The following is a 14,115-nucleotide window of genomic DNA, read 5'->3' as shown; positions in this document are numbered from 1 at the left end:
ACATTGTGTACATAGATACCTTACATCCGGTGTTTGCGCATTTGACGGATTTGATCACGGGCTAGGTCAATGTAATTATATATAGGAACAAAGATTATGTTCGGTATCTCGAGAAAAATTAAGAACTATAATGATACAACTGCAAGCAAGTACACATTTATACACTCTTTGTTTTTAAGGCGTATGAGATGCATTTGGTCTACGTTAACTGTCAATGTTACCGCTTGAAACGAACATGTAGGTGTCTCAAGTGATATTGTGCATTTACAATCTAATAAATTTGAAACATTAAGTATTTTACTTTTTTGCCCCCTACTATACAGACATTTTGTTTGAGAAAGAAAACGCCAGAAATTTTAACAATAACGTTGTATGATTCATGGATACATGTTTCGGTATAACAAATTCTGCTAAATTATATCAGTCGAGGTCGTCGACATTTTACTCGAACACTGTTTGTTTCTTCAACCTCTACGCGAGTTTTAGGATTTTTGTCTGCTCTTCTCAAAGAATGCATCATAAACAAGTTATTATGTTTCAGCAAAATGTAGAAATCAATATTGATCCAGCTGGAAAAACTAATTCCTTACCGAAAATAAATGAAAGTTAAATAAAAAAAGCACTTTTAAAAACTGGCACTTCGATTACTTATAAGTCATAAATAATATGGAGAGAGAAACGTCAACGAATAGTTATAGTGGGAACACCAAGTTATTAAAGGCTGTATTTGTTGTCGTCCTTGCAGAGTCTTCATATTATTTTAATTGTTTAATCATATAGTCACCAGAGGAGTGAATGTTTACCTTTTGTTAGATTAAATAGTGTTACTAGAAATTTAGTTTTCATAATCCTAATAAGTTTGGTAAATCAATTAAATAATAATGTGTTGGTGGCACGTTATTAAAACATCATATTTAATTACATCATTTTATATTGCTGATATGTTCAATTTTCTCTGTTTCATTACAATAAGGATGCACAACCGAGGCATTCGTTTGTGATAAGAAAAAGGAAGTCTTCACGTTCATCAATGTTGTTCACTTCTAAAATCGGCAATAAAACAAATGAAGATGTTCAAAGTATTTCTGCTTTTGAAGGGGGAGAGGAGTGCACTGAACAGGTAAGTCATATAACATTATTTAAGGTTAAATCGTACTAACGTTCAAGGATATATACAATAGAACCGCTGTTTGATTTAGATTCAATTGGTTTTCAACGTTAACTATTCCTTCGGCCCCCCTTAAGTATATAAGTAGGGCTCTTTTTCGGCCAAAGGACACTCAAAATTCTAAAACTGACGAAAGATCATTTAATTTATTTAAAAGGCGGATTTCTGATAAGATTGTTAGCATGACATTTTTTATTAAATTTACTTTAATGTTTGAGCTATAAAATAACACGGACATTTCTTTAACCCGAAGTTTGTGTAGTGAAGTAAAGAGATTTTCATTTTTAAAGACTTAAGTATTATTTATGTTCATGATTTATATGCTGATTTATCAACCATGATGCCTTATGTTAACATTCTAACTTAAACATAGATTAATAGGTAATATAGGGGACATAAATGAAAACAATGCCCATCTCTCAGCGGTTATTTCGATAATATGCTGTTGAACTGGTATGTTCAGTAAAATGTTATACGTTAATCAATAAACTGTTATACATTACGGTTCTTTCGTCTTCTTGGATAAAAGGAAAGACGTGAGTCCTAACAATATTGTAGCAAAGTGCAGTGAAAATCATTACAAGATTTTGCAGACATCAACTGCACACGAGAAACAACGCTAACAATTTTGACGTTAAGTACGACCTTGACACTGACCCTTGCGTAACTGACCTACAACTTCCACACGACGTTTCGGTGGCCTAACAGTTGATACCTGTTTTTTAAGGACATATGAAAATGTGACTGCATTTGCTTAAGATCTGTTGTTTTTATGCTGTTTCAATTAAGCGTGGTGTCTGAATTCAAATTACTTCTTCATAACCTAGTTGATGATCTAGGATACGTCATATCAAGAACAAATAAATAACACTTCATTCAAAAGGCTACACAACACGACATTGTGTTTTCAGGAGACACAGACAAGTGTTCCATCCGTCGGAATATATCAGTACGAACCAATTTCAAGACGTACATCGTTTCCGCGTACATTGTTTCCGATGGAACATACAAGGAACATTGATAACGTCAAAGAGTATCTTCAATCCGTATCCGGTTGCACTGAACAGGTCAGTCATATAACATTATTTAAGGTAAAATCGTACTAACGTTCAAGGATATATACAATAGAACCGCTGTTTGATTTAGATTCAATTGGTTTTCAACGTTAACTATTCCATATCAATTTCGGATCTTCAGTATTAGGTTTTTTTTCATATAGCAAAGTTAATTGTATACATTGCAAACATATAATCGCTTCATCAATAATCTACCGTAATAAATTCGTGTTTTACAATGCGCTTTTGCTTGTACACATTGTGGTTAGGACATAAAGAAATATTTTAATACTCAAGCGTTGACTACATTACGTCAGAAAGAGGAATGTTTAAGGTAAAGCCAATCCGAGCAACACCAGTGGTTCTTATCGTCCTTGACGTATGCTTGGTAACATTTTTTTTAAACATGCAATGAGTATTTGGGTTAGAAAGCAAATATGCAATAGGAGACTAAACGTTTAAAACTTAAAGAGTTAGTTTACCTTTAGCTCATTACTTACTCATATTCTCTGACTATCATTTACGTGGCATCAATATTGTAATGCCCCAGCATTATCGTGTTTAGTTAAATATGTAATGTTCACTTACCTGTTAAAACTAGTTTAAGTCGTACCAATTTGCTGCCCCTTAAAGGCCACGACAGGCCATATCTGTTCATGAACGCCAGGATAGCCTGTCCTCCAATTCCCATTCAAAACATGTTGTTTTGACATGTATCTATGTTGTTTACATTTTACATTACAAAACATGTTTTTACATTGTCTTTAAGCCGTTCTGAAGGAAAAGTAACCAGTCTATTTTTGTGTTGACACAGTCATTTGTTGTTTAAATTACTTAAGAATAACACTTTTTTCACTAACGATGTATACGATCCATGTTTATGTAAGTGTTTATAAACTTTGTAGCCGTATAATTCCATTCTTTACATGAATATTCAAGTATTCGCTTGTTTGATGATGCCATAATAGGCCGTGACGTCATATTTTCGGCACATTTAGCGCTCATTCTCTGTATTTTCGGCAACGGCCACGGCCATTGGCCACATGTTTCGGCCATCGGCCACCTGCCTCGGCCTTCGGCCCCCCTTAAGTATATAAGTAGGGCTCTTTTTCGGCCAAAGGACACTCAAAATTCTAAAACTGACGAAAGATCATTTAATTTATTTAAAAGGCGGATTTCTGATAAGATTGTTAGCATGAAATTTTTTATTAAATTTACTTTAATGTTTGAGCTATAAAATAACACGGACATTTCTTTAACCCGAAGTTTGTGTAGTGAAGTAAAGAGATTTTCATTTTTAAAGACTTAAGTATTATTTATGTTCATGATTTATATGCTGATTTATCAACCATGATGCCTTATGTTAACATTCTAACTTAAACATAGATTAATAGGTAATATAGGGGACATAAATGAAAACAATGCCCATCTCTCAGCGGTTATTTCGATAATATGCTGTTGAACTGGTATGTTCAGTAAAATGTTATACGTTAATCAATAAACTGTTATACATTACGGTTCTTTCGTCTTCTTGGATAAAAGGAAAGACGTGAGTCCTAACAATATTGTAGCAAAGTGCAGTGAAAATCATTACAAGATTTTGCAGACATCAACTGCACACGAGAAACAACGCTAACAATTTTGACGTTAAGTACGACCTTGACACTGACCCTTGCGTAACTGACCTACAACTTCCACACGACGTTTCGGTGGCCTAACAGTTGATACCTGTTTTTTAAGGACATATGAAAATGTGACTGCATTTGCTTAAGATCTGTTGTTTTTATGCTGTTTCAATTAAGCGTGGTGTCTGAATTCAAATTACTTCTTCATAACCTAGTTGATGATCTAGGATACGTCATATCAAGAACAAATAAATAACACTTCATTCAAAAGGCTACACAACACGACATTGTGTTTTCAGGAGACACAGACAAGTGTTCCATCTGTCGGAATATATCAGTACAAACCAATTTCAAGACGTACATCGTTTCCGCGTACATTGTTTCCGATGGAACATACAAGGAACATTGATAACGTCAAAGAGTATCTTCAATCCGTATCCGGTTGCACTGAACAGGTCAGTCATATAACATTATTTAAGGTAAAATCGTACTAACGTTCAAGGATATATACAATAGAACCGCTGTTTGATTTAGATTCAATTGGTTTTCAACGTTAACTATTCCTTCGGCCCCCCTTAAGTATATAAGTAGGGCTCTTTTTAGGCCAAAGGACACTCAAAATTCTAAAACTGACGAAAGATCATTTAATTTATTTAAAAGGCGGATTTCTGATAAGATTGTTAGCATGAAATTTTTTATTAAATTTACTTTAATGTTTGAGCTATAAAATAACACGGACATTTCTTTAACCCGAAGTTTGTGTAGTGAAGTAAAGAGATTTTCATTTTTAAAGACTTAAGTATTATTTATGTTCATGATTTATATGCTGATTTATCAACCATGATGCCTTATGTTAACATTCTAACTTAAACATAGATTAATAGGTAATATAGGGGACATAAATGAAAACAATGCCCATCTCTCAGCGGTTATTTCGATAATATGCTGTTGAACTGGTATGTTCAGTAAAATGTTATACGTTAATCAATAAACTGTTATACATTACGGTTCTTTCGTCTTCTTGGATAAAAGGAAAGACGTGAGTCCTAACAATATTGTAGCAAAGTGCAGTGAAAATCATTACAAGATTTTGCAGACATCAACTGCACACGAGAAACAACGCTAACAATTTTGACGTTAAGTACGACCTTGACACTGACCCTTGCGTAACTGACCTACAACTTCCACACGACGTTTCGGTGGCCTAACAGTTGATACCTGTTTTTTAAGGACATATGAAAATGTGACTGCATTTGCTTAAGATCTGTTGTTTTTATGCTGTTTCAATTAAGCGTGGTGTCTGAATTCAAATTACTTCTTCATAACCTAGTTGATGATCTAGGATACGTCATATCAAGAACAAATAAATAACACTTCATTCAAAAGGCTACACAACACGACATTGTGTTTTCAGGAGACACAGACAAGTGTTCCATCCGTCGGAATATATCAGTACGAACCAATTTCAAGACGTACATCGTTTCCGCGTACATTGTTTCCGATGGAACATACAAGGAACATTGATAACGTCAAAGAGTATCTTCAATCCGTATCCGGTTGCACTGAACAGGTCAGTCATATAACATTATTTAAGGTAAAATCGTACTAACGTTCAAGGATATATACAATAGAACCGCTGTTTGATTTAGATTCAATTGGTTTTCAACGTTAACTATTCCATATCAATTTCGGATCTTCAGTATTAGGTTTTTTTTCATATAGCAAAGTTAATTGTATACATTGCAAACATATAATCGCTTCATCAATAATCTACCGTAATAAATTCGTGTTTTACAATGCGCTTTTGCTTGTACACATTGTGGTTAGGACATAAAGAAATATTTTAATACTCAAGCGTTGACTACATTACGTCAGAAAGAGGAATGTTTAAGGTAAAGCCAATCCGAGCAACACCAGTGGTTCTTATCGTCCTTGACGTATGCTTGGTAACATTTTTTTTAAACATGCAATGAGTATTTGGGTTAGAAAGCAAATATGCAATAGGAGACTAAACGTTTAAAACTTAAAGAGTTAGTTTACCTTTAGCTCATTACTTACTCATATTCTCTGACTATCATTTACGTGGCATCAATATTGTAATGCCCCAGCATTATCGTGTTTAGTTAAATATGTAATGTTCACTTACCTGTTAAAACTAGTTTAAGTCGTACCAATTTGCTGCCCCTTAAAGGCCACGACAGGCCATATCTGTTCATGAACGCCAGGATAGCCTGTCCTCCAATTCCCATTCAAAACATGTTGTTTTGACATGTATCTATGTTGTTTACATTTTACATTACAAAACATGTTTTTACATTGTCTTTAAGCCGTTCTGAAGGAAAAGTAACCAGTCTATTTTTGTGTTGACACAGTCATTTGTTGTTTAAATTACTTAAGAATAACACTTTTTTCACTAACGATGTATACGATCCATGTTTATGTAAGTGTTTATAAACTTTGTAGCCGTATAATTCCATTCTTTACATGAATATTCAAGTATTCGCTTGTTTGATGATGCCATAATAGGCCGTGACGTCATATTTTCGGCACATTTAGCGCTCATTCTCTGTATTTTCGGCAACGGCCACGGCCATTGGCCACATGTTTCGGCCATCGGCCACCTGCCTCGGCCTTCGGCCCCCCTTAAGTATATAAGTAGGGCTCTTTTTCGGCCAAAGGACACTCAAAATTCTAAAACTGACGAAAGATCATTTAATTTATTTAAAAGGCGGATTTCAGATAAGATGGTTTGCATGAAAAGTTTTATTAAATTTACTATAACGTTTGAGCTATACAATAACACGGACATTTTTTTAACCCGAAGTTTGTGTAGTAAAGTAAAGAGATTTTCATTTTTAAAGACTTAAGTATTATTTATGTTCATGATTTATATGCTGATTTATCAACCATGATGCCTTATGTTAACATTCTAACTTAAACATTGATAAATAGGTAATATAGGGGACATAAATGAAAACAATGCGTTTAGCAATAAACTGTTATACATTACCGTTCTTTCGTCTTCTTGGATAAAAGGAAAGACATGAGTCATAACAATATTGTAGCAAAGTGCAGTGAAAATCATTACAAGATTTCGCAGACATCAACTGCACACGAGAAACAACGCTAACAATGTTGACGTTAAGTACGACCTTGACACTGACCCTTGCGTAACTGACCTACAACTTCCGCACGAAGTTTCGGTGGCCTAACAGTTGATACCTGTTTTTTAAGGTCATACAAAAATTTGACTGCATTTGCTTAAGATCTGTTGTTTTTATGCTGGTTCAATTAAGCGTGGTATCTGAATTCAAATTACTTCTTCATAACTTAGTTGATGATCTTGGATACGTCATATCAAGAACAAATAAATAAGACTTCATTTAAAAGGCTACACAACACTACATTGTGTTTTCAGGAGACACAGACAAGTGCTCCATCCGTCGGAATATTGCAGTACGAACCAATTTCAAGACGTTTATTAGACGACGAGGAGTATCTTCGTCCGAAAGGTAGCGATGGATTTGTATAAGGGAATAATGAACGAAATGGAATAAAATATATATTTAATAATATTAAAATATTCACCATTTCGCATGACGCCATCAACCAGAATGCAAACTCAGGGTCAGGTTGTAGTGAACAACAACAGCCCCAACAAAAACAACAGATTTAACAAGCGTTTCATGTCTTCTTTGCTATTTGAAATTGACTCTGGGACTAACCTGCTTACCCACGGGTAAAAAACAACAACTACAAAGCCGTCCATAAAAAACAGCTGAGGGTTTGGTATGATGAAATTGTTGTATATGATAAAGTGCAAAACAAGAAGATGAAGACAATGATGTTGACGTGGATGATCTGATGATGATCATCCGTTGATTGGATAATGATGGTGATAATTACAAATTATATAATGTAGCATTGTATTGCTCTTTGAGGAAGGCCAAAAAGCAATTGCACTGTTGTTTTTAACACCAACCTAGGGTTCACACTTTTATAATGTACTGCATAGAAAGGAGCCCTTTACCGTCCGTGTAGGCTGCGGCCTCTTTTTTTTGTAGAATTTCGCAACAATAAGATTAAGATCTTCGTGATACAATTCATGAAATGGCGAAAAAAAAAATAAAAAAATAAATAAATATATAAATATATATATATATATATATATATATAAATATATATAAATATATATATATATATATATATATATATATATATATATATATATATATATTAATAATTGCAGTCTATGAATAAAACATCGCTGTTAATATATTGCCACACCATTAAAGGTATAAGAAATAATATAGCAAAACCTTTTCTCCTGAATATACACGCTGTTGCTCATCACCAAATATTCGTGGGGGCTACTTTTTTTTCGTTACCTACCAGTAGTCTTACGACATCGAAGATATAAACACTACATGATCCAAGTTAACAAATATCCTTCACACGCATTGAATGTTTTTTTTATTAGTTTTAAACAATAGGAAAAAAATTATGCATCTGTCTAATATCTAGTTTATAGTAAAGCAAAAATGCTTTAATAATTGAATTTGCCATTGGAATTAAACTAATAATTCTAAGAAAATAATGCTGGTCTTGAATAATAATCTGCATATCTATTATTTCCTAGGTGCGTAAATTGCACATAATGCGCAATATATATTGCTAGGATGTTATGTAGCTAAACATATTACTACACTTAAGATACACGCTAAATTATTAAAAGATAAAAGGTTATCTGTTTTTTGAATCAGTCTCAAATGTGCCCAAACTTTATAAAGAACTAGACAAAATATGCAATGTGATTTGTGGCGAAAAAAACTGCTTGTTTCATTAGCATACACATTTTTAATCAATGTTACTTATTTTTCTATTTTTATAATTTGTGCGTTATATGCTGATACATTTCGCAAGAAATCGGTGTCTGGCCAGTGTTTTCTTTCTTTTTCGTTGGTTTTATCACATACAATGCTTTATATCCTGAATTAGGTCAGTATATATGAGGCAAAATACACCCGTGCAAATGATTTTTTTGTGCTAAAGTCAACTGTTTATTAAACTCAACACTGAAATACCGACTATGCTTGACAAAGTTATAAACAATAACATTGAGCATTGGCACAAACAACTGCATAGGAAGCGTTTGCATTTCATGTGTTGAGTTTGTGAAAAATTAGGTCTAATTCCAATGTATATTAATGCCGACGACATTTATGAATAAATTAAACGTAATTGCCCAGACTGTTTACATACCATTGTAATAAAGAAATATTCAATTCAAGTCTTATAATAAAAGCACAAATACTATATAAGATGTAATTTCAATACAAACAGGCAACCTCGAACTTCTACATGGAGGCATACGAATCATGTGTTCAGTTCTATCAACGTGTGCGCAAAATTATTACGTCACTAATTATCGGTGCGAAATTAAGGTGCTTGGAAAACAATGACGTCATTATTAATTTAAAATTAATACTTTCATGATCAGTAACGTTTTAATTTGAATACGTTAAATTGATTTTCATTTGCCTATTTTGTTCAGGAGCTGATGTTGCCACGGCCTCTTACCACGAGCATGATATGAAGAATGGGTGTTATTTAACGGATCACGAGGAAATAGTGCAGTAATTGTTGATTTTCTATTTGATCCGCACTGTAAGAAGTGTATCTTCCAATCAAATCGATTTAAGAATTCTCAATCTGAAATACAAACATCTGATATAAATTGTCTTCAATGGCAATTAACTTCTGCTTTTACTTTCACCATGGTCTCTTATCGATCAGATTGCACAATGTTTCAATTATTTCCGTTTTACTTTTCAATATTAAAACACAAAAATTCAATGAAATCTTTTTATCTACCAAACATCAATAAGTATATGTCGAATTATTATTGTTTTCCAGATAACCGTTTTAACTGTTTTAATTAAGAAATAATTGATAAAAATATTATTTATAGGCAACCTATCGTGAAAAGCGAGGTAATCGGTGGAGACGAAATGGACGACATTAATACGAGTATGTTTGCATTTCTGTTTATGTTCCATATATATCTTGTTATTAATTTGTGCATTATTCATCTATATAAGTATCTGTAAAAGAATACGTATTTGTATATATGTTTCCGTGTATTTATATATATATATGTGGCTATTTATTTATCAATGTGTCTTTTGTCTATCGGTCTATCCATCTCTTCGTCTGTGCGACCGTCTATCCGCCCGCCATTGGGAAAGAAATAGATAACAAATTAAGATTTCGATATCAACCAGTCTTTTACATTTCAAGTACCGTTATTTTCTTTGGCGTACATATTTTATGGCCCGCCGTTTAAATATTCAATTGTCCGACGCCCTTAATACAGTCACACACACACACACACACATATATATATATATATATATATATATATATATATATATATATATATATATATATATATATATATATATATATATATTATATATATATATATATTTATATATATATATAAATAAATATATATATCAATATAAATATATATATATATATATATATAAATAAATAAATAAATATATAAATATATATATATATATATATATATATATATATATATATATATATATATATATATATATATAATATATATAGAGTTTGCTGAAATTGAATCTGATGATCATCGTAAAACAAACTTTGCAAAGAGAGAAATACCATCGGTGAATCATTACTTTTTTGAGTTTGTTTCTCCTTTTTATAAACGGTACTCTTTATTTTGACCCATGACATGCCATACCCAATCCCGAACAAGGTCTTGAAACAAGGTATTCATGTTACAAGATGCATTACGGACGTGCTTTTCATTATCGATTTTTTTACGAAATAATGTCTTTTTTGAAGCAGTAACATTAACCCGACGTCAACCTAACTGCATTTCAATGCGATGTCTTTAGGTTTTGTTAACTATGTTAAGATTTGGCAATATTTTATAAGACTGTTATTCCATCCACTTCATTAGGGAGCTGGAAACCGTACTGTAGAAAAGATTGAGGACATTCTTTGAGATTAAATAGGAGACTTTTAGTTAACATAACGATTAACATAAAAACAGTTTTAATCCAATGCAGATCCCAATAAAATAACACCGCGTAATATGTTGTTGCCTCCCTAAATCAAAATTTATTTTCAACCAAACAATCAATTGGCAACGTTAGTATCGAGCGCTAATCGAGGATTTACGAAATTCAATGATTGGTCGGAGCGATTTGTTTAATTTTAAACTCTTTCGACATTGTCAATTATGCATGACAAGCACACAATCCGGAAAAGTGTTTTGGATTCGTTCGATGCTTTAAAACATAAATGTTCTTTTAAATAACTCACCCAGGTCCAAATGATCGTCCTTAATATCCAGAGAGTATGGCTTAAACTGGTATGTTTCGTCACAATAATTACGTCAAAAGAGATACGTCATAAATTGCATATTCAATTGAATGAAAATAGAATTACGGAAAGCTAGTTCGCAAATACATTTTAGTCAATGCGCAAAATAGGGTTATATGTAATATAAACGAAAACAAACGGCAGACCTGGGTCGGCTGTTTGTTATCGTCTTTAGCCGCATTATAGCTATTTGGTCAAAGCTCTTGGAGCGTTTTGACGGCATCGGGATGATGGCGTCCGGCAAAGCTTTGCTGTGTGTTATTGTCTAACTCTTACAAGAAATCTGCGCTTTAACATAATAATTACATATGTTAACGATGAAATTATGCGATGACCATAGTACAGGGTTGGCGGGAAATCGGCACGGTGGCATTCGTCCAGATGGGAGCGATGGATTTATATAAAGGATCTAAGAACAAAGTGGAATAACATATCTTAAATGTCTATTTAATAATGTTAAGTATTCACCATTTCGCATTACGCAATCGACGAGAATGCAAACTCAGGCCAAGTTGTAGTAAACAAAACAAAAAAACAGATTTAACAAGCGTTTCATGTGTTCCCTGCTATTTGAAATTGACCCTGGGACTAACCTGCTTACCCACGGGTAAAAAAACAGCAACAAATACAAAACCGTCTATAATAAACAGTATGGTATTGGTATGGTATGTTGAAATTGTTGCATATGATGGTGATACAGTGAGAAAAAATAAGAACAAGACACTGATGTTGACGTTAATGATCTGATGATGATCATCCGTTGATAAGATAAAGATGATGGGGATGATTATAAATTATATAATATGGTATTGTACTGCTCTTTGGGTAAGGCCAAAAAGCAATCGCACTGTTGTTGTTTTTATCACCAATCTAGAGTTGACACTTTTATAAGGCACTGCATAGAAACGAGCCCTTAACCCTCCGTGTAGGCTGCGGCCTCTTCGTTCGTAGAATTTCTAAAAAATAAGATTGCAAAAAACACAACAAATTACCTTCGAGATACAAGTCAACAAATTGCGAAAATACCATAAATAATTGAAGTCAAATTGAATTAAACATCGCATAAGTATATCGCAACACTATTAAAGGTCTTGGAAATAATAAATCAAAACTTTTGTTCTCCTGAATATACACGCTGTTGCTCATCACAGCATTCGTAGGGGCTACTACTATTCGTTACCTAACCCTAGTCTCACGTCATCAAAAATATATTAAACACGTTGCGCCCGTTTGCTAGCTTTGCTAAGTTACTATACAAGGTGTGTACTTATCGTACGCACCGAGCACTTTCAAAAACATACACAATTGAATGAATCTTTCAAAAACCACAAAAATCATCCTTTGTCATTGAGCTGACGTCCTTTAAAAATGAATTGTAGCTCTTTTTAGTGGAAAATGACATACGCGCACAAGTGCACTAGTTTATGAATATGAAATATGTGTTACATTGTGTATACGACGTTTACTGCATGTTATCATTGTCGATATGTTTGTATTTTTTGTGAACCGCATAGATGCGAAGATATACACAATACATGATCCAGGTTTACAAACATCCTTTAAACGCACTGAATGTTTTTTTTTACTTTAGAACAAGACGAAAATTGTATGCGTTTGTTTAATATCTAGTTTATAGTTTGTTTTTCGGCAAGAAACATGAAAGGAACATGGCAATATTTCCAATAAAACAACATTTTATTGAATATCAACAAAGTACCCTTTAATTTAAATGTTTTATGAGAGCTCACACAATAATCATATATTTTTTCGGACACACTTTGACACACACATTAAAGATGTTATAAACCAATAATAAATGCGTGCATTTACATATTCGATTTATGAGTCATACACTATTTTTAGTTTATTTACACATTTCAAAACTAATCTCGATTTGTTTCTTTAGGGATCTTTCAGTATCTAGATGATCTATGGTATCAAGAGTTTCTGGAGATGCAAGAGAAGGAAGAGAAGCAAAAGGATCAAGAGAATCCAGAGGATCAAGAGAAACATGAGTATCACGAGGAGCAAGAGTATCATGCTGATCAAGAGAATCAAGAGGAGCAAGAGGATCAAGAGAAGTAAGAGGAGCAAGAGGATCGAGTGGAGCTAGAGCAACATTCAATGAAAGTAAGCTGCTAAGAATGTAGTTAAATTATTTTTTCTGCTTAATACAACCGTATTGTCCTTTTGTTAAGCCTTTCACAATTAACTTTTAACACTGTTTCTTATGTGTTCTTTAACAACATATCAAACAGTGCTTCAACGTTGATTTTTTTTTGTTTCATCACCTAATAGAAATTTCCTGGAATAACTTTGAAATTATTTCAAAAGTGTGTTTATAAATATATATTTACATCATTATTCATTGATTTTTTTTTTATAACCTTTTGTAAACTACATTTTAATTTCCAATTTAAAACTTAGAGTTGTGTTTATAATTTATATCTTATATATGTACCATTGACCATTAATTTTCTTTTAATCACAACCAGCTTCTGTCTGCATTTTATTCATGTTTTACTTATACATTTATGTTGCTAGTAGTATACTGTACGTTGCTTTACTTTTATTTATTTAGAAAACGCGTTCTTTTCTTTCGTTGTACTCTCATCTTAGAATTGAAATATTTAATGACACATCTCTACGTTTTAATGAGACCAATCATATTACAACAACATTATTTGAGTTTAGCACTTAATTATATATATGTATACTTTTTTATATATAAATTGGTTTACGTGGAATGCTTGAAACCAACTATCTGGAACTAAAATAATAATGATTCATTTATAAAATTTTTAGCGTGTGTGATATATGACAATGTTATTTCAAA

General features: G+C 32.7%; 1 protein-coding gene across 1 annotated transcript in view; it reads left to right on the top strand.

The window, feature by feature from the left end:
* Positions 1-13,580, top strand: part of LOC127867938 (uncharacterized) — a 15,348-nt gene extending 1,768 nt beyond the window's left edge. The window contains exons 2-9 of the mRNA XM_052409458.1: positions 974-1,120; positions 2,080-2,235; positions 4,148-4,303; positions 5,263-5,418; positions 7,267-7,360; positions 9,403-9,484; positions 9,820-9,878; positions 13,186-13,580. Coding sequence (XP_052265418.1) covers positions 974-1,120; positions 2,080-2,235; positions 4,148-4,303; positions 5,263-5,418; positions 7,267-7,360; positions 9,403-9,484; positions 9,820-9,878; positions 13,186-13,364 — 1,029 coding nt within the window. The 3' untranslated portion in view covers positions 13,365-13,580. The remainder of the gene's footprint in view (positions 1-973; positions 1,121-2,079; positions 2,236-4,147; positions 4,304-5,262; positions 5,419-7,266; positions 7,361-9,402; positions 9,485-9,819; positions 9,879-13,185) is intronic.
* Positions 13,581-14,115: the final 535 nt, after the last annotated feature.

The sequence above is a fragment of the Dreissena polymorpha genome, chromosome 2, assembly GCF_020536995.1.
Source record: "Dreissena polymorpha isolate Duluth1 chromosome 2, UMN_Dpol_1.0, whole genome shotgun sequence".
NCBI lineage: Eukaryota > Metazoa > Mollusca > Bivalvia > Myida > Dreissenidae > Dreissena > Dreissena polymorpha.
This window is presented reverse-complemented; position numbering and strand designations above follow the sequence as displayed.